Source organism: Eptatretus burgeri, chromosome 6 (genome assembly GCF_056783735.1).
Source record: "Eptatretus burgeri isolate ZD-2024b chromosome 6, Ebu_testis_v1, whole genome shotgun sequence".
Classification (NCBI taxonomy): domain Eukaryota; kingdom Metazoa; phylum Chordata; class Myxini; order Myxiniformes; family Myxinidae; genus Eptatretus; species Eptatretus burgeri.
In genome coordinates, this window is record NC_140966.1 from 28,393,421 (window position 1) to 28,416,283 (window position 22,863).

At 43.7% G+C, this 22,863-nt stretch overlaps 1 protein-coding gene across 1 annotated transcript; it reads left to right on the top strand.

Moving 5' to 3' along the window:
- The first annotated feature begins 9,968 nt into the window (after window positions 1-9,968).
- On the top strand, window positions 9,969-21,328 carry LOC147024443 (uncharacterized). Its single transcript, XM_085887030.1, is given in 4 exon segments — window positions 9,969-12,113; window positions 14,258-14,323; window positions 19,212-19,388; window positions 20,972-21,328. Coding segments are annotated over 4 exon segments (2,745 nt in total).
- The last annotated feature ends 1,535 nt before the right edge of the window (window positions 21,329-22,863 follow it).

Below are 22,863 nucleotides of genomic sequence, written 5' to 3' on the forward strand. Positions count from 1 at the left end.
CTTACATTTTCATTTACGGATGCTTTCTAACAGTTGTGTGATTTTTTTCCCTGGTGTATCGGCTTCGATGTCTGTTGGCACACAAAATTACCGTGCTTCCCTAATGTCTCTGGTCGCTCACCTGCCTTTTTTTCATTTTTTTTAAATTTATTTATATTTTAATTTATGGATATTGTCCAACGATTCTGTGATTTTTCCCTGGTGTACCGGCTTTGATGTCCATCGGCATGCAAAATTTCAGCTTTCTACGTCACCCGGAAGATACCGATCATTAATATCAGTCAGTGAGTCAATGGTTAGAAAGAGCTTTATATATTAGTTGTATATATAATTCACAGGACGTCCAAAGTCAGTGCATCTTTTTTGCATTTACGTCGACACCTGCTTATGTAAGGATAATATCCACCATGCCTTGGAAATACTTTTCGAAGAAGTAAAATTTTGATACGTTATGAAATCACAAATACGGCGGATTCACCGTCATTGTCGTCCTAGACGAGGACCTCATTGGTCGATGTGTAATTCCAGCCCAGACTGGCAATAGCTCGCCTACACTTCGCAAACAACACCATCAGATCTTTCACATCCACAAATTAATGTCGGCAGACAGGACACCCTGTGAAACACCTGGATAACATCATGTAACTTGGTTGGGATTCAAACCCAGGCTAAACAGCTTTGAGGCAAGTATGCGTACCTCTCGGATCTCGGCCATTCTGCCAACATATATATATATATATATATATATATATATATATATATATATATATATACATATACATACATACATACATACATACATACATACATATCCCTTTTGGCTTCTCTTCTTCAGTCACGTCATCTTCCTCACTTCCCAGGGTCCTGTTCCTGATGTCCGAGGCTTTGGGCTTTCTGTTGGAGATGGGACCAACCACAAAATGCCATCTCAATAACCCGTAGGCCTCGGAAATGTGTGTGCTTCACGGTGGCACATGCTTCTGCTATCCAGCAATATCATAATGTTATTGATGACTTTTTTCTTTTTCTTTTCTTTTTTTAATATGATTATGTTATTGATGACTTCTCCACTGGACAAGTTTCCTCCAAAAATGTTTGAGATGATATACGAGGGTATGCTGAAAAGTAATGCTTCCTATTGTATTTCTCCAAAACATGTAAAGATTCTCCAAAATGAACTTTTCTATTGGCAAAATAATCAATTACATTATCATGAGAAAACCTGTTCACTCTAACTTGGCCATGCTGCTCCGGCTCTCCCAACAATGGATGAAGGCCCTCAACATTTGAGCTGAGCACTACAATGAAAAAAAAGGTAACTGAAGGCACAGATTTGGAGGGTAGTCCTGACATGCAGATACCGCATGACAATGCAGTCTCATACAAGTGCACGAATGAGTGAAGCAATTTGTCACCTCGGTTTCACCGTCTGACAGCACCCACCATACAGCCCTGACTTGGCTCTGTCAGATTTTCATCTCTTCCCCAAAGATGATGTCAAGGTCACTGTGAAGCACCGGTTCTGTCAGCTGAACATGCATTTCTATTGTGAGAGCATCACAAAACTACTTGAACATTCGCAGAAATGTGTGGACCACAGTGATGATTATGTTGAGAAGTAAATATGCATCATGATGGAATAAAAATATTGATGTAAGTATTTGTCTTTGTTTCATTCAAATATCCTTATCTGTTTTGAATAAAAATAAATAAATAAACTTTTCAGCATGCCCTCATACTAATAAACATGTAAAGCTTAAAAAAAAAATAAAAAAAATGCAGCATGAGCATCCAAAAGACTCAATCTGATCGAATTTGTAGTGAGTCAGGTGGAGTGCGAGTATGGCTGGGGCCGTGGGGTGGTTTTGAAAATTGGCCGAGGGCAGCAGAAAAGGTAAATACGGCACTGTCGCCAGCAACATGTCCATATTCCAATTTCCTGCCGTATAACGACTGCTGGGGAGGCAACGACAAACCACCCAGTACAACACCCCAAAAATGAACTCCAGCTCAGGACTAGAAATTTAGTCAAATCAAAAGCAGTGTTTGGCCTACCTATGGAGAGAGCCATTTTAGATGGTGTTTTTTTCAGCATAATGGATGATTTTTAACTTGTATGAAACACAATATGATGAACGACATGGCATTTTGAATGCACCGAACAACTTTTCTGACTGATATGTGACATCTGTCAGATTAGCACAGTAATAACTCATTTCGTAGTAACTCTCAGGACTGTAGCAAGTCAATAGCTGCAGGTAATTAATTCTCAAGCAGTCTGTTGTGCTGCGGGGCACATGTTCATCCTCAAGCATATTTTGTTGCTATGCTGGTGTATATTTTGGAAAGTTTAGATAAAACGTTTTCGGAGCAAACAAATGCATTATATCCGGACAATTTTAATTCTTCTTATCAAAATAAGTGTTATTCAAAACAAAATATATACGTTCAATGCTGTACAATGTATCCCACAATGCACAGCATGTTGAAGATGGCACACCCAGTAACGAAGGTTGTTCTCGTTTCTGTGGGAGAAATCTGGAGAAATAAAACTTTCACTTTAGTGCGTGCGGTTCATCATCAACCCCTTTCTGGTGAAACTCTGAAAATCCAGAATCATTGTTCAGCTCCACACATTCCTTCGTCTTTGAGTCGTGAGCTTCCTTTATCGTCAAAATTGGTCAGAGGGGAACTTTACAGGGTAGGATACCATAGCCAGAGGTAGCATTAGTCATTTGGGGGCCCATTCAAAATGCAATTGTGGCCCAGTGGGGCCCCTGTTTGCCGTGTCAATTTGTCATCACATAAAATAAACAATTTGTTGTCCATCTGTCTGACGTCGATGTATTCGGTCGTTACTTATGTCATCTCAACCAATGAAACTTGCGAAGGCGACTACGAGTCATGAGGTAACCATTGTGTGCATGGACAATTTGAGCACTAAATTAAACACCTATTGTCAATGCCTGGCAGATTCCACAAGAGCACCTGAATATAATTATCTATTATCAACACAAATATCTACAAATCAAATAAACCACCATGTATTTATAGTGAAGAGGTAGTATGTATCATCTACTCATCCGAGATGATTTGACTGGGGACACTAAAAGTTTTTCCCTTCCCTCCACCATCCCCACCATCAACCATCATCCCACAATAAACACTACCATCCCACACCCTCTCCCCTCCATAATACCCACCACCATCCCACACCCCTCTTCACAATCATGACCCCCATAATATCCACCACCATTTCACCCCCCCTCCACCCTCCTCGCTCCTTCACAATCCCCATCCACTGGGGAAGAGAGTTGACACTTCACGGGCATGATGGTGGGACACGGCATGGATACAAATGGCGTCCAGGAAAAGTATGAAATGGGACAATCCCATTACATACAAGACACCTGGTCAGTCTGCGATGGTGGGACAAAGCAATCGTTGAGCATTTTGTCTGCAATGTCCGGGAGTGGTGGGCGCCCGTGCTGTCGGGCATTGACAGGTATTTCTGCTTGAGTAATATATAAACAGATTTATCAATGAATATAAAATTCCTCCCTTATAAACCATTATATGTCTTTATCCTCCCTTATAAACCAAGTAGTGAACAGAAAATCAAACCTTACCGAGCTGACATAATCATGTGACCAGCATTTTAATCTTCACCAACATTTCTGCCTTCTTCTTATGATTCACTCACACAAGACTCAAAACGATCCGGCTCCACAATTGCCCAGAAAGCGTTTCCATGACTAATTTTGTCTCCAATAGTTTCTTCAAAATCCCAATGATCACTTTCAACATTCTGAGAATCATCAGTGTTGCTAATGATGGTGGAATCAGTATCAGAATCCAAGCTCGACCTGCACCGTTCCTTGATGTAAACTGCCATTTGGGTCAACACAGATTCCGGATGCGAAGTCACTGGTGAAATCGAAAATTGACACTCCAGGGCTTTTTTCGACACTGATTGACAAAAAAATTCCTTTCACATGAGAACGTGATTAATGATTCTCAATGGTTTTCCAAAGAAAAAAGAATTGCGTTTGGATCCCCCTTTAATAAATGTGTACCATGTAGTGCCACTCCCGGTGATGGTGAGAGGGAGTATTATGAGTGACACTACAGAACCCTTAATTGCATCACGAGTAAGAATTATTTTCATGTTATTTTCACACCCACTTAGCCTATGTTACTTTACACTCGATTACAAAAAATCTGGAGGAATTCCCATGTTTTATTGCCTCTCCCCCCTCCCATCCCGTATTGGAAAGGTGTGTATGTATATATGTATGTATGTATGTATATATATATATATATATATATATATATATATATATATATATATATATATATATATATATATATATATATATATATATATATATATATATATATATATATATATATATATATAACAGCATCTTGAGCGTCGCTCCATCTTATCGTGCCATTTTTCCAAGGCCACTTCAAATTTCAAAAGTAATTACAAGAATAATGATAATAATAGCTTTTCAAAATAATAATATTAACATTACAGTATTGCAAAATAATAACATTAATCAATATCAATAATAATAATATTGGTATTATCAATAATATCAATATCAATAATAAATATCAATGGTATTATCAATAATAATAGTATAATAATTGGCAATGATTCCCCCTGGCCACTCCCATAGATAAAATTTCCAATTATTTTTTGTGATTAGAATAAAGCTAACCCCATAATCTCACCGCCAGCCATAAACACAAACTCACACAAAAAGCTGATCCATGGGGTGTGTTCCATTACCAATCAGCTTGCTATCGCTTGCCGAGCTAGTAGCTGTTGACTCTTTTGAGGACCCTTTCGTGTTTCTGCCATTTCTGTAACAAAAAAGTCAATTTTGGGTGATTTTCAACCATTTTCATCTGTTGCTAAGCTATTTTCAGCTTTTCAGCACTGCTGGGGTTGTTTTGTTTCATCCTTGGGACAGGTGCACTGATTTTTTAAAAACCGCAACATTCCGCCATGCGTATGGGTTCGTCGTACTGTACAATAAATTGATTTCCTAAAAATATCGATATGTATTAACATGAGGAATTCTATCAATTTTATTGCGATTATTGTTGCATTTGTGGACATTAAACGTCGTTATTATTCCACTTGCTTTCTCGACTAACCTCACCCCCAATTTTGTAATAGTCCTGTCCAGTTAAACATCAGGTGAAAACATTTTGAAAATAAATTCATGATATGACAGTGCTTTCCTTCCTTGAGATGGAGTATTCCCATTGTGCTGTGTTTATCCGCACTCACAAGGTGATATGTTTTGTTGGAAAAGTGAGACCCCAACCTTGGGGGCCCTGTCTCGAAAGATTGTGAATCCCAATCGGTCATGTGAGGTCTCCTTGCGACCTTGGGGCCCCATGCAATTTGCATGGGTTACACACCCCGATCACCACCTCTAACCATTGCCGGGTTGCTTTTCAAAAACCTCTCATCACACCTCGCAATGTCTGTTTGCAGGTCCAGTGGTGCAAGGAACTGAGGAAACAAACTGATTGCCAAGCAGTGGAGGAATTTAATATGGCCTGACGAGTCATCCTTCACCATGTTCTCGATGAATGGATGTGTGCATTTGGGGCGGCAGTCCTCGGTGCCTGGTTCCAACGGTAAAATTTTCTGGCAGTTCCATAATGACGTGGGGAGCATTTTCCTTGAAAGGCCGAGGTCCACTTATTACATTCAAAGGCAGACTTCATGCAGCATGCCATGTTACCGTCCTGAGCGATCATCTGCAATGAAGACAAAGCTATCCATCTTCTGTAGATGGCGAAGAACGATCCCCCCCACCCCCCGCCACCGCCATCCCCTGTCAGTACTCCTCCATAGGTTGGTAACAAACAACGAGTCTGAGGTTGAGCTTGAGGTTCTCCATGTGTGAATTGGCACGAATGAATGGATACATTAATTAATTTCTGCCAACATCAATGAGACAACTCAATATACCAGTCTAAAACTGCATCAATATAGTAGCACAGATGAATATATCACCTAAGTGCAATGCCACATCGGTCCACCTCATACACTACATGGCCAAAAGTATGCGGACACCCCCTTCTAAATAAGTGGATTCAGCTATGTCAGCCACACCCATTGCTGACAGGTATAAAAAAATCAAGCACGCAGCCATGCAATCTCCATAGACAAACATTGGCAATATAATGGGCCGTACTGAAGCGCTTAGTGACTTTCAACATGGCACCATCATAGGATGCCGCCTTTCCAACAAGTCAGTTCATCGAATTTCTGCCCTGCCAGAGCTGCCTGGGTCAACTGTAAGTGCTGTTATTGCAAAGTAGAAACGTATAGGAGCAACAACAGCTCAGCCGCGAAGTGGTAAGCCACACAAGCTCAGAGAATGGGACAGCCGAGTGCTGAAGGGCCGAGCGTGGAAAAATCGTCTGTCGTCAGTTGCAACACTCACTACCGAGTTGCAAACTGCCTCTGGAAGAAACGCCAGCACAAACACTGTTCATCGAGAGTTTCATGAATTGGGTTTCCATGGCCGAACAGCTGCACACAAGCCAAAGATCACCATGTGCAACGCCGAGCGTCGGCTGCAAAGGTGGAAAGCTCACCAGCATTAGACTCTCGAGCAGAAACGCGTTCTCTGGAGTGATGAATCATGCTTCATCATCTGGCAGTCTGACAGATGAATCTGGATTTGGCGGATGCCAGGAGAATGCCTCCTGCCCGAATGCATAGTGTCAACTGTAAAGTTTGGTGGAGGAGGATTAATAGTCTGGGGCTGTTTTTCATGGTTCGGGCTAAGCCCCTTAGTTCCAGTGAGGGGAAATCTTAATGCTACAGCATACAATGACGTTCTATATGATTCTATGCTTCCAACTTTGTGGCAACAGTTTGGGGACGCCCTTTCCTGGTTCAGCACGACAATACCCCCGTGTACAAAGGGAGGTGCAAACAGAAATAGTTTATCGAGATCGGTGTGGAAGAACTTGAGTGGCCTGCACAGAGCTCTGATCCAAACTTTATCAAACACCTTTGGGATGAATTGGAACGCTGACTAATCGAGCCAGACCGAATCACCCAACACCAGTACCTGACCCCACTCATGCTCTTGTGGCTGAATGGAAGCAAATCCCTGCAGCAATGTTCCAACATCTCGTGGAAAGCCTTCCCAAAAGAGTGGAGGCTGTTGTAGCTGCAAAGGGGGGGGGGGACCAACTCCATGTTAATGCCCATGATTTTGGAAAGAGATGTTGGACGAGCAGGTGTCCACATACTTTTGGCCATGTAGTATACATTGAGTTAGCCTCAGAGCGTTTACACTCAGCTCTACTCGTAACTTGAACCATAAAAATGAATTACACACATTCAAATTAATGATTTATGGTAAATATTAGTCCTGAGAATCACACGTGGCCAAGAATCCTATATTGGATTTGTGTACTTGATCCATGTAAAACTCACCCCCCACGGTAGCATAGCATGACTATTTACAACCGGTTAGGGATGCAGTGAGCCCATCCCGTAACATCCACGAGTTCAGCTCTAAAACAAGGAAAATTAACTCATGCAAACATATCAGGATAGTCTCCGAATAAAAGAAATAAAATATTTATTTTCTATTTCTCTACTTTAAATTAGCAGCCAAACAACATCGCAAATTACAACTCGTCCAACATTCATCACTGCGGAGCCCAAACACATGCATCACCGTGCTGAGTCAACAAATTGCCATTGTTTGCTTCTACACTTTCTACACAACATGTTTATGGTAATTATACAAGGAATACTCACATGGGATTACACAGCAAGTTATACAGTCATTACGAGCCCGCTCCGATCACCGGCTCATTGCCTGAAAATGGCGTGTCCTTTCTCGATTCAAAATGGAAAAAGAGCGGCCTTTTATGATGTGAACAGATACGAGACTAGTTCCGGTGAAAATAAAATAAAATCAGAAAGGCGATAATACACAGCCTCTCACACTTCCATGGCCCAAGCAATCGCCGGACTTCAATCCCATAGAGCATTTGTGGGACTATCTGGAAAGGTGCCGAAGAAGGCGGTTTTCCCCCTCCATCAAACTGACATGAATTGGAGGACTTCCTTGTGGAGGAATGGTGCCACATTCCTGCAGAACAGTTTCAGACACTTGTTAACTCCATTCCATCCAGGATGAACGTGGTGGCCCAACACCCGAGTAAGTGACATTCTCTTAGTGTTTCCATTTTAAAGAGGTGAAGTCACTTCAGTATTTGACGATTTCAATCCATCCGTCCGTCAAAAATGAAGAAGAAGGAACTTTCTTACACACGGTGGTTTTACGGAAAAAAAAGGACTCTTTTGATCCATTAGTCGACTGAGACCCTGAGATACTGAGAAGACCCAAAAGACCAAGAGTTACCAAAGGACCCTGAGGACCCAAAAGATCCCGAAGACCCAAAATATCTCGATAACCCAAAAGTCCCTGAGGACCCAAAAGACCCAGAAGAACCAAAAGACAAAATATCCAAAGGACCCAAAAAGACCCAAAAGTCTGCAAGGACCCATAAGACCAAAAGATCCAAAAGTACCCGAGGATTCAAAATACCAGAAACACCCGGCGGACCCAAATGACCCCAAATACCCTGAGGAGTCAAAAGACCCAGATGAACCAAAAGTCTCCGAGGACCCAAAAGACCCTAAAGACCCAAAGGTACTTGAAAAACCCCAAAAACTGAGAGGACCCAAAAGACCCAGAGGACCCAAAATACCCCGAGCACACAAAATACCTAAAAGACCCAAAAGTCCCCAAGGACCCAAAAGACCCAAGGGACCCAAAAGACCCAAAAGAACCAGAGGGCCCAAAATACCCCGAGGACACAAAAGACCCAGATGACCCAAAATACTCTGAAGACCCAAACGGCTCTGAAGACCCAAAATACCCTGAAGACCCAAAATACCCTGAAGACCCAACAGACTCTGAAGACCCAAAAGACCCCAAAGACCCCGAAGACCCAAAAGACTCTGAAGACCCAAAAGACCAAGATGACACAAAAGTCCCCGAGGACCCAAAATGCCCCTAAGAACCTGTAGACCCTTTAAGACTCCACAAAAAATGGATTAGTCCGGCAGATATGTGAAATATTCTGGTAGTTTTGTGCCTTTGATGATACAAGCATGAAATTTGGTACACAGTTATAGCATACCCTTAGGAAACATTTTGGACATAGGGACATTCCAGATTACCCCTGGGGTCAAAATGGTGGCCGTTTTACAAAATGGCTGCCACGAATAACAAATTCTGCCTACAAGGTCAGCAAAGTCATATGTGCTTGGTGCAAAACACAATGTAGTGAGTATAATATGATTATTATCAACTAGTATGCACATGCTTCATTATCTACTTCATATTTGGCTAAAAAATGCATCTACGGTGGTCTATGAGGGACACAGATAACAGTTTACCATCGCAATAATGCATGGCTGGAACAAGAGCTCTGCAATATGATCACGCATGTGAATGTTACCTGAATATTGTTTCTGGAAATATAAATAGATCAAAAATCAAATTTGGTGAAAGGAACTTCGACTCCATGAATATTTCCATTATTAATTACATACTGGTAGCTGGCAATGTCGCGATTAAATGCATAAATTTGCGAAATCGATATTGATGTACTCACTGTATTAATTTTCATGATCGCATAATATAAATGTTCAAACTACAATGGTGTGTTCATATTGATTTGGGTTTAACATGGTCTTGTCCAGCGCAAAGAAACAATGTATGGTGGCCTATTGGGGACATCGAGTGACAATCACCCAAGATCGCCATTGTGTATATATGCATCTCCTCTGGGCTGGGGTTCGTAGTTGAAAACATTTTATCGTCATCAAGACGAGGCATGTCGGCAACTGAGGCAACTGAGGCATGTCGGCAACTACTAAGGTGTGACTGCAAATGATGGACGTCATCAAGACAGCAGTTGAGATTCTGAACCCTGGTCAGATCCCAGTCCTCACAGTCGATCAGCCACTGTACGCACTCGCCAAACAGATCCAGTGGAGATGGCCAGAAACACATGGAGAAGATCACTTCGTCATCCTATTTGGTGGACTCCACATTGAGATGGCTGCACTGAAAACTCTGGGTGATCTTCTGGATAGCAGTGGGTGGACATGAGCTCTGGTGCAGGCAGGAGTTGCTACAACTGGTACTGCTGATTCCTTCCTGAAGGCTGCCCATGTTACACGCACTCGGCGAGCTCACCAGGTCACAGCCAGTAGCCTCTATCTTCTCCTACAGAAAACCTTCAGCCAAGGAGCAGTTGAGGGACAGGATCTAGAAGACTGGTGTGCTGAACGTGTGCAAGCCAGTCCGCAGTTCCACTTCTGGTGGATCATTCTACAGTTGGAACTCACTCTCCTAATCTACGTCAGATCGGTCCGTGAAGGGAACTTCCTGCTATACGTTGATGCCCTGAGCAAGATTGTCCCCTGGTTCTTCGCCTTGGGTCATACCAACTACGCCAGGTGGATACCAGTTCACCTGCGCGACATGGTGACACTGGCGACCAAACATGCAAGTGTATACACGCAGTTTCTTGCTGGCAACTTCACAGTAAAGAAGACCACTCATGCGTTTTCTGCGATGGCCATCGACCAAGCCCACGAGCAGAATAACGCATTAGTTAAGGGTGACGGAGGAGCTGTAGGCCTGACAGAGAATCCCGCTGCATTACGCCGCTGGATGGTGTCTGGTCCAGAGATGGCCAGAGTGATCGCTGAGTTCCAGGCCACATCAGAGACCAAGAAGGCTGTTCACAAACACCATGAGCAGACCAAGCACACACAGGTAGCCTTTGCTAGAGATGTGCGTTCACTCACTCAAGTCATGGGGGAGATGGGCAACCAATTTTGTGATGACAGCAAGGATCTCCTGGTGCTAGACAGCAGAGACCTGGCAGACCCAGCAGTTATCAATACTGTACGCCAGATCGAGAAGCTGGGACAAGAACCGCATGACTCCTATGTCCATGAGAGACTTATCAACCAGACAAAGCCCATCACCGACCCAATCAAGAGAAACAACCTCCCTCTCTTCAGCCGACCTCCAGTCAGAGAGAAGTCAAGAGCACAGCTGCAGGTTTCATCTCTGAAGAACGACTGCTCCCTGTTCTCCAGGTTGTTCATTGCGTCCCAGATACGTGATGGAGATCTTGATGAGTTATTCGCACATGAGAACCAAGCATGTCCCCCTGCACTGTCACACATGGGCAAGATGAGACTTGGAACAAAGTCTGATCTGGTTGGCTGCTTAGAAGATCTGGTCCCTCCACAGGAGAATGCTGCTGCTGCTGCTCGTCCAGCAGTTGAAGTCATCATCCTTGATGGTGCAGCGATCATCAGTATGCTGCCACCTGGCACAGCAAAGACCTTCAACGAGTATGCATCAGAAGTATTCTTGCCATACATCACATCTCAGCTGCAGCATACGAGCAGGATGGATATTGTCTGGGATGAATACCTCACAGACAGTTTGAAGGCAGACACGAGGAAGAAGCGAGGCAAAGGCATCAGGAGACGAGTCGAGCCATCTTGTTCCATTCCTGGAAAATGGCAGACCTTTCTTCGCACAGATGAGAACAAGATGGAGTTGTTTGACTTCCTAGCCACCAGAGTAGCAACAACAGACACAGACAAACAAGTCATCAGCACCCACCACAAAGATGTGGTTTGTATGCAGGCCCGAGATGTTGCTGGTCTTGCCCCTTGTAGCCATGAAGAGGCTGACACAAGAATGCTACTCCATGCTGAAGACGCTGTGAGGCAGGGATACAGCAAAGTGTCGATCCGTACAGTAGACACTGATGTCGTGGTCCTTGCAGTGACAGCAGCTGGACATCTGGACATTGATGAGGTCTGTGTTGCTTTTGGCACAGGAAAGAACTTCAGGTTCTTGGCAGCTCACGAGATGTCTGTGGCACTGGGACCTAACAAGTGTCGAGGTTTGCCATTCTTCCATGCCCTCACTGGATGCGACACCGTTTCAAGCTTCAGAGGCAGGGGGAAGAAAAAAGCATGGGAAACCTGGAAAGCCTGTGATGAGGTCACTGATGTCACTGCAGCATTCTGTGCCTTGGCTGCCACGCCAACTCCTTCAGCCATAGATGACCACATGGATGCACTGGAGCATTTTGTTGTTGTGCTCTATGATCGCACCAGTAGCCAGGAACATGTCAATGAGTGTTGCAAGCATCTGTTCACCCAGAATGGCAGATCAATAGATGCTTTCGCACCAACTCGTGAAGCTCTGAAACAGCACATCAAGAGAGCTACCTACCAAGCCGGCTACTGTTGGGGCCAGATGATGGTGTCCACACCGGAGCTCCCATCGCCCAGTGACTGGGGGTGGGTTCACACCGATAATGGGTGGGACGTATACTGGACAACCCTCCCAGAGGCAACTGAGGCATGTCGGCAACTACTAAGGTGTGGCTGCAAAAAGGGTTGCAGAGGACAGTGCAAGTGTGTCAAGGCTGCACTCTGGTGCACAGCTCTATGTCACTGTGGTGGGGAGTGTACAAGAGAGTAGAACTGGGACAAGAGAGATCACAGATGATAATTATGTAACATGTACACATGTATCCATGCATCATAGTAGACTCTGTTACCTGGATCTAGAGGTTCCACTGTATAATTTTGACTCTGTAAGTTGATGTTAGGATCAAACAGAAGCACCTCCTCTGAGTTCAAGAGTGTTAAATGAACAACAGTCATTCCATGGTGCTTGATAACAGTTTTTTGAAGAGTTTGTTGTAGAAAACCATCCAAAAGTGCAAAAATGCACCAAAAAATGACCAAATAAATGGATTATTCACACTTTGTCACCTTTATTTGCTATTTCTTATTTGCTAGAATCTATATTTAGTAAAATAAAACCACTTGTATGCTTCTTAAATATAGTTGTATCCACATGTATCCTCCTTGTACAACACAAAATCGGCTATTTTGTAAAATGGCCGCCGTTTTGGCTCTGGGAAGAATCTGGAATGTCCCTATATCCAAAAATCTTCGTAAGATACTGCCCTGGCAGTGTGCCAAATTTCATGCTTGTATCACTAAAGGCACATTTTTTTCACATATCTGCTGGACTATGAGGTGTGTAGTGTGTGTGTGTGTGTGTGTGTGTGTGTGTGTGTGTGTGTGTGTGTGTGTGTGTGTGTGTGTGTGTGTGTGTGTGTGTGTGTCATGTTTTTTGTGGAGTCCTGTTGGTGCATTCTGATGGAATGTGACACACCATAATGATCGTCATGATCTCCTGAGTTGATTTGGCTAATTAACGACAAAGAAACCCAAAAAATTCCCATGTTTTAAACGCATGTCATGTTAAGGTTTATAGGGAAGCTTCATAGGTCCTTCCATGGTGTTATTCTATTAACAAAATAAACAAAAATAATGACAACATTGTCACAAACCATAGATTAATTTATACAAATAATATTGTTATGAATGAACAAGCAAACAAACATACAGTATGTACGTATATGTGGGAAAATTACGTGCCCAGTTGGATTCCCAGTCTGAGCGTGTAATTTCCCCACATATACAAATGAACTAATAATATGAACAACATTAATAATCATTTGGCAACAATAATAATATAAGTATAATCTCAATCTCCACCCTGGCCCAAGCACATCTAGGCTTTATTGAAAGGCAAACCAATGCTCAAGCAGTTCAGCAGGCAGGAATGCAACAAGGCCTTGAAGACCAATGAAAATTTGGTCCAATGGGCCCACTAGTAATTCAAAATCGAAAGGGTGTTAGTGGGTTCCAAAGGGTTGTTCTCAGGGGTAATTCTGCAGAGTTCTAAAGGATTGTTCGAAATGTTTCTAAAGGGTAACTCGAAAGGGGAATTCGAATGGGTTTCGTTCATTTCCAGGCTTTGCCTATTTCATATTAAACATATTAAACTGAACCGCTTCCTTCGGACATGGGTGAGATTTTTTTTTTTTTTTCCCCAGTACATGTATAAGCAGTTAACGTTTTATGGTGCAGTTTGCACAACTTAAATGGCTGTGTTATTGGCAGCACCAAAGGGTTAAATTTCAGGATGGCAGGTTGAAATGGGAAGGCAAGGCATATCCACACACCCGATCACCTATGATGGTACCATTAATTGTTGGCATCCCCCTCCCCTTCTGCTCTGTGTACTTCTAAAATTGTTCTCCCACTCCCATGGCTTTCTAGATTTTCTCAGGAACTGATGAGAACCTTCTGGGTGTGGGACCTTGCAATGTTTGGGCTGATCTAATAGTATTGTAGTGGCTCATTATTGAATCAACTTACAAAAATGGAGTCGTGCTTTTTGTTGAGCATAATAGTGTTTAGAAGGAAAGGGATGGTGGTGTTGTGGTCCTCATTGTCGAGATCATCGTCAAATATATAATTGCACTGGAATAGAGTTGAAGTTGATTCAGGAGGAGTGCAGTGACTGGTGTTGGGGTCAGGAAGTCAGTGCCATGTGTCATGTATGGGCTGACGTTGCCTCAATGAGACTTGCTGGCCAGACTTGCTGCGACGGAAGAACCCAATGTACCATGGGTAGACATAAATTGGTGAGCAAATTAAATCATTGAATGAACCAATAAAAACCTCATAGAGACACGATCGAAGGGAGCAGCCTCTGCAGAAGATTACTCAGACAGGAAAAGTGAACATTCACACCCTGAGGGTGCAGTTGGTGAAATCACAGTGCCTTCAGTTCACAGTTTGCTTATAATAAGGCTGATGGAAAAATGTGACCCGGTTTGAAAACCGATTTCAAGGCCGAATTTAAGGACGAATTGAAGGCTGAATTAGAGGCCAACAAGGCCGATTTGAAGTTGAAATTGGAGCCCGGCAAAGTCGTTTTGAAGACCCAATTGTAGTCCAACAAGGACAATTTCAAAACCAAATTGAAGGCAAAATGAAACGCCAGTCTGGTGGGAATAAATCACAAAATTAGTGCCTTCTCAGTTTAATGTAATGCTAAGATAGCAGCTCGAAAAGCAGAGTATGAAGCTGCCTTGCGGAGCACCACAAAATAAACTAGAAGGGTACTTGGTAGAGCACATACTGTTCCTCTGCCACGTAATACCTGATGCACAAGAACATATCGCGTCCAATACATTTTTGAAATATCGTGCCATATATCGTTTTTGGCCCTATTTCTCGATGGTAAAAGAATCACTTTAAAATTATTAGATCCGGATCCGGTTTCAGATCTTCATGGAAATTGAATGAATTCTTCCTTGTCGCACACCCAACGTTTCCACCAAATTTAGTCCGAATCCGTCCACAACTTTTTGAAATATCCTGTACACAAACAGACAAAGAAACAAAAAGACAGCGGTGAAAACATATCCTCCTTCCACCTTCAGTGGCAGAGGTAATGATGGACCCAATCGCAAGGCATTTGCCTTGGAAATGCTCAGCCGCATAGAGGATGACAAAAATTACCTAAAAAAGGTCATGTTCACAGACGAAGCTTTCTTTCATGTGTCATGGAAGGTCATCCGGCACAATTTGCGGATCTGGGGCTCTGAAAACCCCCATGAGGTCATTGAACACATATGCGACAGTCCAAAGGTAAATGTGTGGTGAGGCCTTCTCCATGACCGCTTGGTGGTCCGTTTTTTCTTTCCAGAGGATACAGACCTCAACAATTTACATGAAAATGTTGGTAGGATTCACTTTCCCGTAGATTGAAGACCTGCAGTTACCCGATATCATTTTACAACAGACCTGCTCCCCCTCATTGAGCCTTTGTCATTCGAGCTGTCCTGAATGAAAAATTTCAAGGTCGCTGGATTAGCCGAGACGGACCAACTACATGGCCCCCACAATCACGAGACATTAACCCCCTTGATTTTTTAATGTGAAGATTTGTCAAAGATGTGGTCCACAACACCAAGGTGGTAAACCTGCAGGATTTTCGTTCTCAGATCACAGCGACATGTGCACTTGTGGATGCAAACATGCTGAGCCTAACTCATTCAAGAACTCATGTACCTCCTTGATGTCCTGCAAGCGACAAACGGAGCTCACATTGAAAAGTTTTGATTGTGTGCACAAAACCTTATGAGTTTCTGTATCATATAAACCAAAGGGTATCGTTGCATCATTTGTGGTTCTAAATATATTGTTACGGTTGTGGAAATTCACAGAACACCAGTCAGGTTCCCCCAGAGCTCAGTTATTTCGGTAAGTGTGTGTTCCCGGTTAGATTTCCCCACCGATGTTTAAAGGGATTTGTTCGTGTGACGGGCTGTGCATCTTTGAGTTAGCCGTTATTCTTTCTCTATCTTTTATTTTAACAGTAACAACAACGCCAACCCACGTCCGCGTTTGATGGCGATTCCCAACGCGTCCACTTGTGATCAAGGTGATTTCCACCACGTCCGTGTTTGATCAGCGATTTCACGCAAAATCAGATCAAAACGGTGTTACCCTCTGAAGGAGCTGGCCAATCAGAAGTGAGAGGGGCGGATCCTGCCTGGGTGAAGGTTCAAAGGTGAAAAGGAGGAGGGCGCTGATTTTGGGTGGCAAAGCCCACCGTGGCCCCTCCCCTTGGGGCTATAAAGGGCCGCGTTCGCTCGCCGACAAGTGTTTGTTTGTGTTGTTGGCTGTGTTGGAGAGTGGTTAGTTGAGAGCCGTTGGAGAGACCCCGAGCCACCGGCAAGAGTTGAGCCGTTGGAGTTCGGAGTGGAAGGGTTGGAGAGCCTGTGGGAGCTGGCGAGAGCAGTGGAGATCGTTCGCTGGAAGGTTCACCAGCAGGAAGCCGGGGTCGAGACCCGTTCGCTCCTCCAGCACGTCGTCGGCTAGGCCAGGCCGCAGTGAAGGCCGGACGACCGAGGAGAACCGGACAAGCTGCTCATCAAGCCACCCAAGCAACTGGCGCGTTCGCGACGCACCGGGCCGAACGGAGACACCAGGGGTCGCCGATAAAAAAGGACCCATCGAGTCACCACGAGGTTGGCCAGGTAGCCAGCCCAGTCTCTCAGGGCCTGTTCCGGTCATCCCGGCCCCGAGTACATTAAAGGCTCACGAGCCCGGTTCTTTCTTTCTTGGGTTTTGCATGAAAGTCTGTGGCACCTTGTCCTTAAGTAGAATAGTTGTTAAGTGCCTGTATGTACATTGCATAATAGACATCGGTTGTAAGCTTTTGCTCGTGTCTTATCCCATATTCCCCCATTGACTGCTTACGTGCTGGGTGAAAATAAACACCATATTGTACTTTCTCCATTGACTGCCATGATGCGTTCGGGAAATTAGCTGGCTGATTACAAAGCCGATAAAATAATCTGGTCCGACGGGATCTGGCGAATTAAAACCGCTCGGCATTCGCATACGGAACGAGCCGCTTAAGCGGCTCGTTTTCGTGCAGGCCCCGTCGAGGTATAAACTCCCGGCATTTCTGTCCGCGCGAATAGTTAGGTATAGAACACCCTGTATACGCAGTCTTTTTAGAACACCCTGTATACTCGTGTATTCAGGAGGATTAAGAAACGATGGAAAAATCATGAGTAAATGATATTTCAGACATGGATTTACTGAACCATGAGTCAAGTGCTCAGATAAAAATACAACAAAATCGATGATCCATGGACAAACCAAGCTTGGAAGTGCAAAGCTAAAAAGGTAAAAAAATAACATTATTAGCAATGGAATAAATGCTTTTGTTGACAAGAAGAGGTGCAACAATATAGGAAGAGGGAATTAACGTGCAAGTAATCACCAGAGATGGATTTTGCTATTTTTTGTATTCCAGTATACTGTACTGCGATATGTCCGACAAAATATAGCAATCATTAATTCTCACGATAAGGTGTTGGTCGAACTTGTTCCTTCGTCTTTTTTTTTACAGTAATTTCAAGTATAACTTAACAAATGATGAGCAAGTGGATTTAAATGATTTTTGTTGTTCCATTCTTGAACTTGCAAAGAGTGAAAGGAAAACAATAGAAGTAGAACTTCAGGAGAGCGAGAAAATAATTTTCCTTTGCTTTCAGTGAACTACGTGGGTATTCATTTGACGAGGACAATACACTTTCTATATTCGGCTGAGACCGAGTGGTCTAACCTTTAACCGTGTGTATCAACACGAACAGCTTTATCTCTTCGTTTCTTTGTCACTTTGTGAAAAGACTGTGAATGTGACAGCAGAAGTGGATGGTGTCAAGGAATGCGAGTCATAATTTGTTGTCCTTGTCCTAACCCTAACAGCTTAATTTCCACATGACAATTTCTCGGAAAAAGCTAAATCGGTACTAATAAATGTCAGTGTGTGTCAGTATGTCTCCTCAATAACTCGAAAACCATGAAACCTAGCAGCCTGAAACTTTGCGTGCGTACTAACAAAACTCCATGGAAGTGCATGACTGAAAATTGGGTGTTTCGATCAATTAAAACATCCTGTTTGAAGATAACTAACGGCCTTATTGAATTATATCCTTTATCAGGTGCATCCTTGGACACCATCAGACACCTCGCTCACACTCGATGGGGGTCCTAGTTCGCCAATTTGTTCGGCTCTTCAAACATTCTTCGATTTGGAAACACGATCTACTCTCATGGACTAATCAAAATCTGGAGTGAAATCAGAAAATTTTTAACAAATTAGCGATTTTTATAGCTTTGTGTATTTATTTAAGCAAAGCATTAAATTTAACTTTTTCTCCTGTTCGGACGATCATATTGAGTGAAGAAGAGAATATGGAATGTGCAGAAAGTGTAAATTCATTGAGTGAAACGCCGTGCTTCATAATATAATGTGCTTTTGTAATACATGACGGCACAGTCCGCAGGGATCCTATTTTTTTTTTTTTTCGACAAGTACAAACGCAGTTATTTCCGCTTTGGACAATTTGCTCACATTACAAAATATTAACATAAATATAGTATTGTAGTTCCAGCAATGTGTTAATAGTCAGTAGTTTCTGCAAGCGAAGAGGCTTTATTTTTTTTGCTTTACACCATTTTGTGCGTGTTTTCATGACAAAATATTCATATAAATACACTAATAGTTACTGCAATATATTAATAGTCGGTAGTTTCTGTAAGTGAAGAGGTACGTCGACAGCACACGTGGACGTGGTAGAAATGGGAACTAACGATTCTCTATGGGGTGTGTGAGTGCCTGTTCTTGGTTACCTGTGTGCAGTGCGGGAGTTTCGAGGGTGCGCGATCTGAACTCAAACTCGGGCCCGTGGTGCGTGATGCTGTGGAGGAGGTTATGTGGCCACCTCGCGAACCGTGTACTTCTGCACCGCCAAGCCTCGTGGGGAGTGGACGTGCTGCGGCATCGAAGCTACGCAGGACGTACCACTGTGCAGTGCGGGTGTGGGGAAATCCGTGATGTGTGTGCAAGTGAAAGGTTGAACATATCATCGGTGCACGTTTAGCGTGGACCGTGAGGTAGTTGGAGGAATGCGTAGGGGGGGGGCTGGGGGAATGGGTGGGGGACTGCATGCAGGCAAGCCTTTACCAAATAGAAAGCATTGGTTTTGAGTTTTTAATGCAACTGCCCAGTTTTATGTATAACACAGCGGTTAGAAAGAAAACACTGCTGGTTAGGCATGTCTTATCACCTTGGTAATGCCCTGGTATGCTGCCTTTCCATTCCATCCCCTCTAACTGCTTTCCCCTTACCTCACCTCAAACTGCCTTCTCATTCCCTTCCTTCATGCTGCCTTCCCATTCCCTTCCCTCATGCTCTCTATATCTCTCAATCACTATATCTCTCAAATATCTCACTCTCTCAATCAGTACACTCACCATTTTAAACATGCTTTTTCTTTCCTCTCATCACGCCTGCCCCTCTTCCCAACCCCTCAAATATTGTACCTCTCCCTGCCTCCTCCCTTCTTCACCATAACTCTACCAAGTCTCATCCTTCCCCTCTACCCACCTCTCCCATCACCTTCCTGCACCTTGGCCGTGCCCGCTCTCATTGTCTCCCCTCCTTCTCAAAGCTTCCCTCTCACCCCTCTTACCCCTCCAAGCTCCCTCCTCACCCATCTCCCTCAACTCTCCCCTTTCACCCTTCTCCCTCCAATCTCCCCCTCACTCCCCCTTCTCAAAGTTCCACCCCCCCTCACATCCACAAAGCTGCCTCCTTCCCCTGCCCTCTTTCTTCCATCTTATTCCTCCACCTCCTCCAATCTTCAACTTCCCTCTGCCTCCTCTCGTAATACTCCCCACTGTGCCATCACTACCGAACCTTTTCTCCTCCTCATCCAGCCTTCTCCCCTAACTCTTCTGTAATCCTCCACACTCTGTCAACATCTCTCCCGACCTGCCCTCCCCTCCGTCTTCCAGGGTTTATTCTAAGGAAAATTTACAACTGCACAAACTCTGATGCGAGGCAGGGGCAGGAAAAAAATGGAGGCTGCGAAGCAGCCGAGCATGACGGCGCAGCCATTGTGGCGCGTAGTAGCGCCGAAGCCTGGAGGGGCAAGGCGTGCAGAGCACGGGAGGGTGTGGGAGGGGTATCCCCTCCTGCCGGGTGGCTCTGGGGGGTCTCCCCCAGAAAATTTTTGATTTCTAGATGCTCTGTGGTGCATTCTGAGGGGTGTCTTGACCAGTTTCATCTGTCAATCTGCCATATATGGCTATTTTGCAAGAAAACGATATCTAATTAATCACACACACATTAAAGAGTGGGCTACTGTAACTCTTGGTATGAATCATCGTCACATGATACATATCCGCAAACCAAAATATACCAGTCACCCATACCTATTGTAACGTCTCTTTTCAGACTAGATATATATATATATATATATATATATATATATATATATATATATATATAAATAAACAAATAGACTGAAAACTAAATAAATAAGTAAGTTAATAAATAAACAAATAGATACTGGTTTTAGTATATGTGAGGTCATTTATATAATTCTTTTTTGACAGGCATGGTCATCGGTCAGAATGGATATCAGGAAATGGTTTAGTCCAGCTGGTGGTGTAGCATCCAAACCTGGTGAGGATGATGATGCCATGCCAGGTACATCAACAGCTGCAGATGAAGACAAACAGTCTGAGGCAGATACAGAAAGTGTAGAAGATGAATCAAGAGGACACGAATTGGAAAGAAGTACTTCTGAAGGTCGTGAAAACACAAATGACCATCCAGCAGATAACTCAAATCCATCTACAACCAACAGTGATCAAGGATGTTTTGTCCACCTTCACAGACATGGGAGACACTTAGTTTACTGTGATCCTTGTACGAATGTGAAATGTGGTAGTCTATGTCGTATATTATGATTTATGTAATATGTATGATTGCATTATATTGTAAGGTTAATAAAAAAAAATAAGTTTTGGTCAGCAATCAGTGACGTCTATTGTGGTTCCTTCCTCGTTTATGACACCCAAGCCATGCAAATTCAAACAAAGAACAAATTGACAACTGCACAAATCTGGATTTACAACTGCACATTTTGAATTTACAACTGCACAAAAGGGGTACAACTGCACGTTAGAATAAACCCTGCAGTCTTCCTTAACAGTGTGAACTTCAAATATCCGGGGCCTTCGCTCAAACCTGACAGATCTTTCTGTACAGGTTGCCACGAAGAAAGCCAACAAAATATGCTAAACAGAAACTTTCCTCCTTCAAGACATCTCTGACTCCCTAATATCTCTCCCTGGTTACTCCGTCCTCTGGTTTCATAGACCTGAACCTCGTCCTGGCTGCGGAATTGCTCTCTTCATCAAAAACTCTATTCCTCACTCTCCATGCACTGCCCTTACTCCCCCCACCCCCCCCAGGAATACCTCTGGCTTCAGCTTCACCTCCTCTCCCACCTTATGTTTATATGTGTGTTGTACCGTCCACCAAACAGTGATGACTCCATTTACACCTTGCTTGCCGAAAACACGGACCAACATCTATCCTCTCGTTTCAGCTTTGTCTTCCTCATATGTGGTGACTTCAATTGCCATCACGCCAGTTGGCTTGGTGTGGCTACCTGTCTACCTCTCTCACCTGCCATGGCTCTATCAGCAAAAGACTTCTGTGACTCATTGCGACTGACAATCTGTCAACTTCCCAACCAGAATCTCAACCAACGGTACTCCATCTGTTCTGGATCTGATTTTGACAAATTTCCCAGAAAACATCCGCTGCTCTTCCTCTGCTCCAATCGGTTCATCTGATCACGTGCTTGTCAAAGTAAACATCTCTCTCGCTGTTATTAGAGAACCACCTCAGTTCCGTCGTGTCTGGCATTTCATTCAGGATGACTGGAAAGGACTTCAACCAGCCTTCAAACTTCTAGACTGGTCTCCCATCTCTGCTTCCTACGACATCGACTCATCCTGGGAATTCTTTCAAAGAAATTCCCTCTCCCTCATGCACAGATTTATCCAATCTCGTCTCCAGTTGTCCTACCATTCCTCCTTCCCATGGTACACTGAAGCTTGTGGTGAGGCAGTTGTCCTGAAACAAGTTGCCTTCACCTCATGGAAGGCAAGTTCAACTGAAAGCAATCTCAATTCCTTCCACAAAGCTCAGTACAAGTGTGTGTCCACCCTGAGGAGAGCCAGGAAACAAAATCGTTCTAATCTCAAGACCAAACTCTCAAACCTGTCTCTCTCTTCCAAATCCTGATGGTGGCTCGTTAAGTCTGTTCCTGTTGTATGTTCCCCCTCCATCCCCTCCCTTACCTCAAATGGCCGCACAGCTGATACCGCACATGAAAAGGCTGAATGACGAAACTCTGTGTTTGCTTCTAAATATTGTGTCCCAAACCCATCGCTTTCTGTACCCACTTTACCCAGTCACACCTGCAACCGCT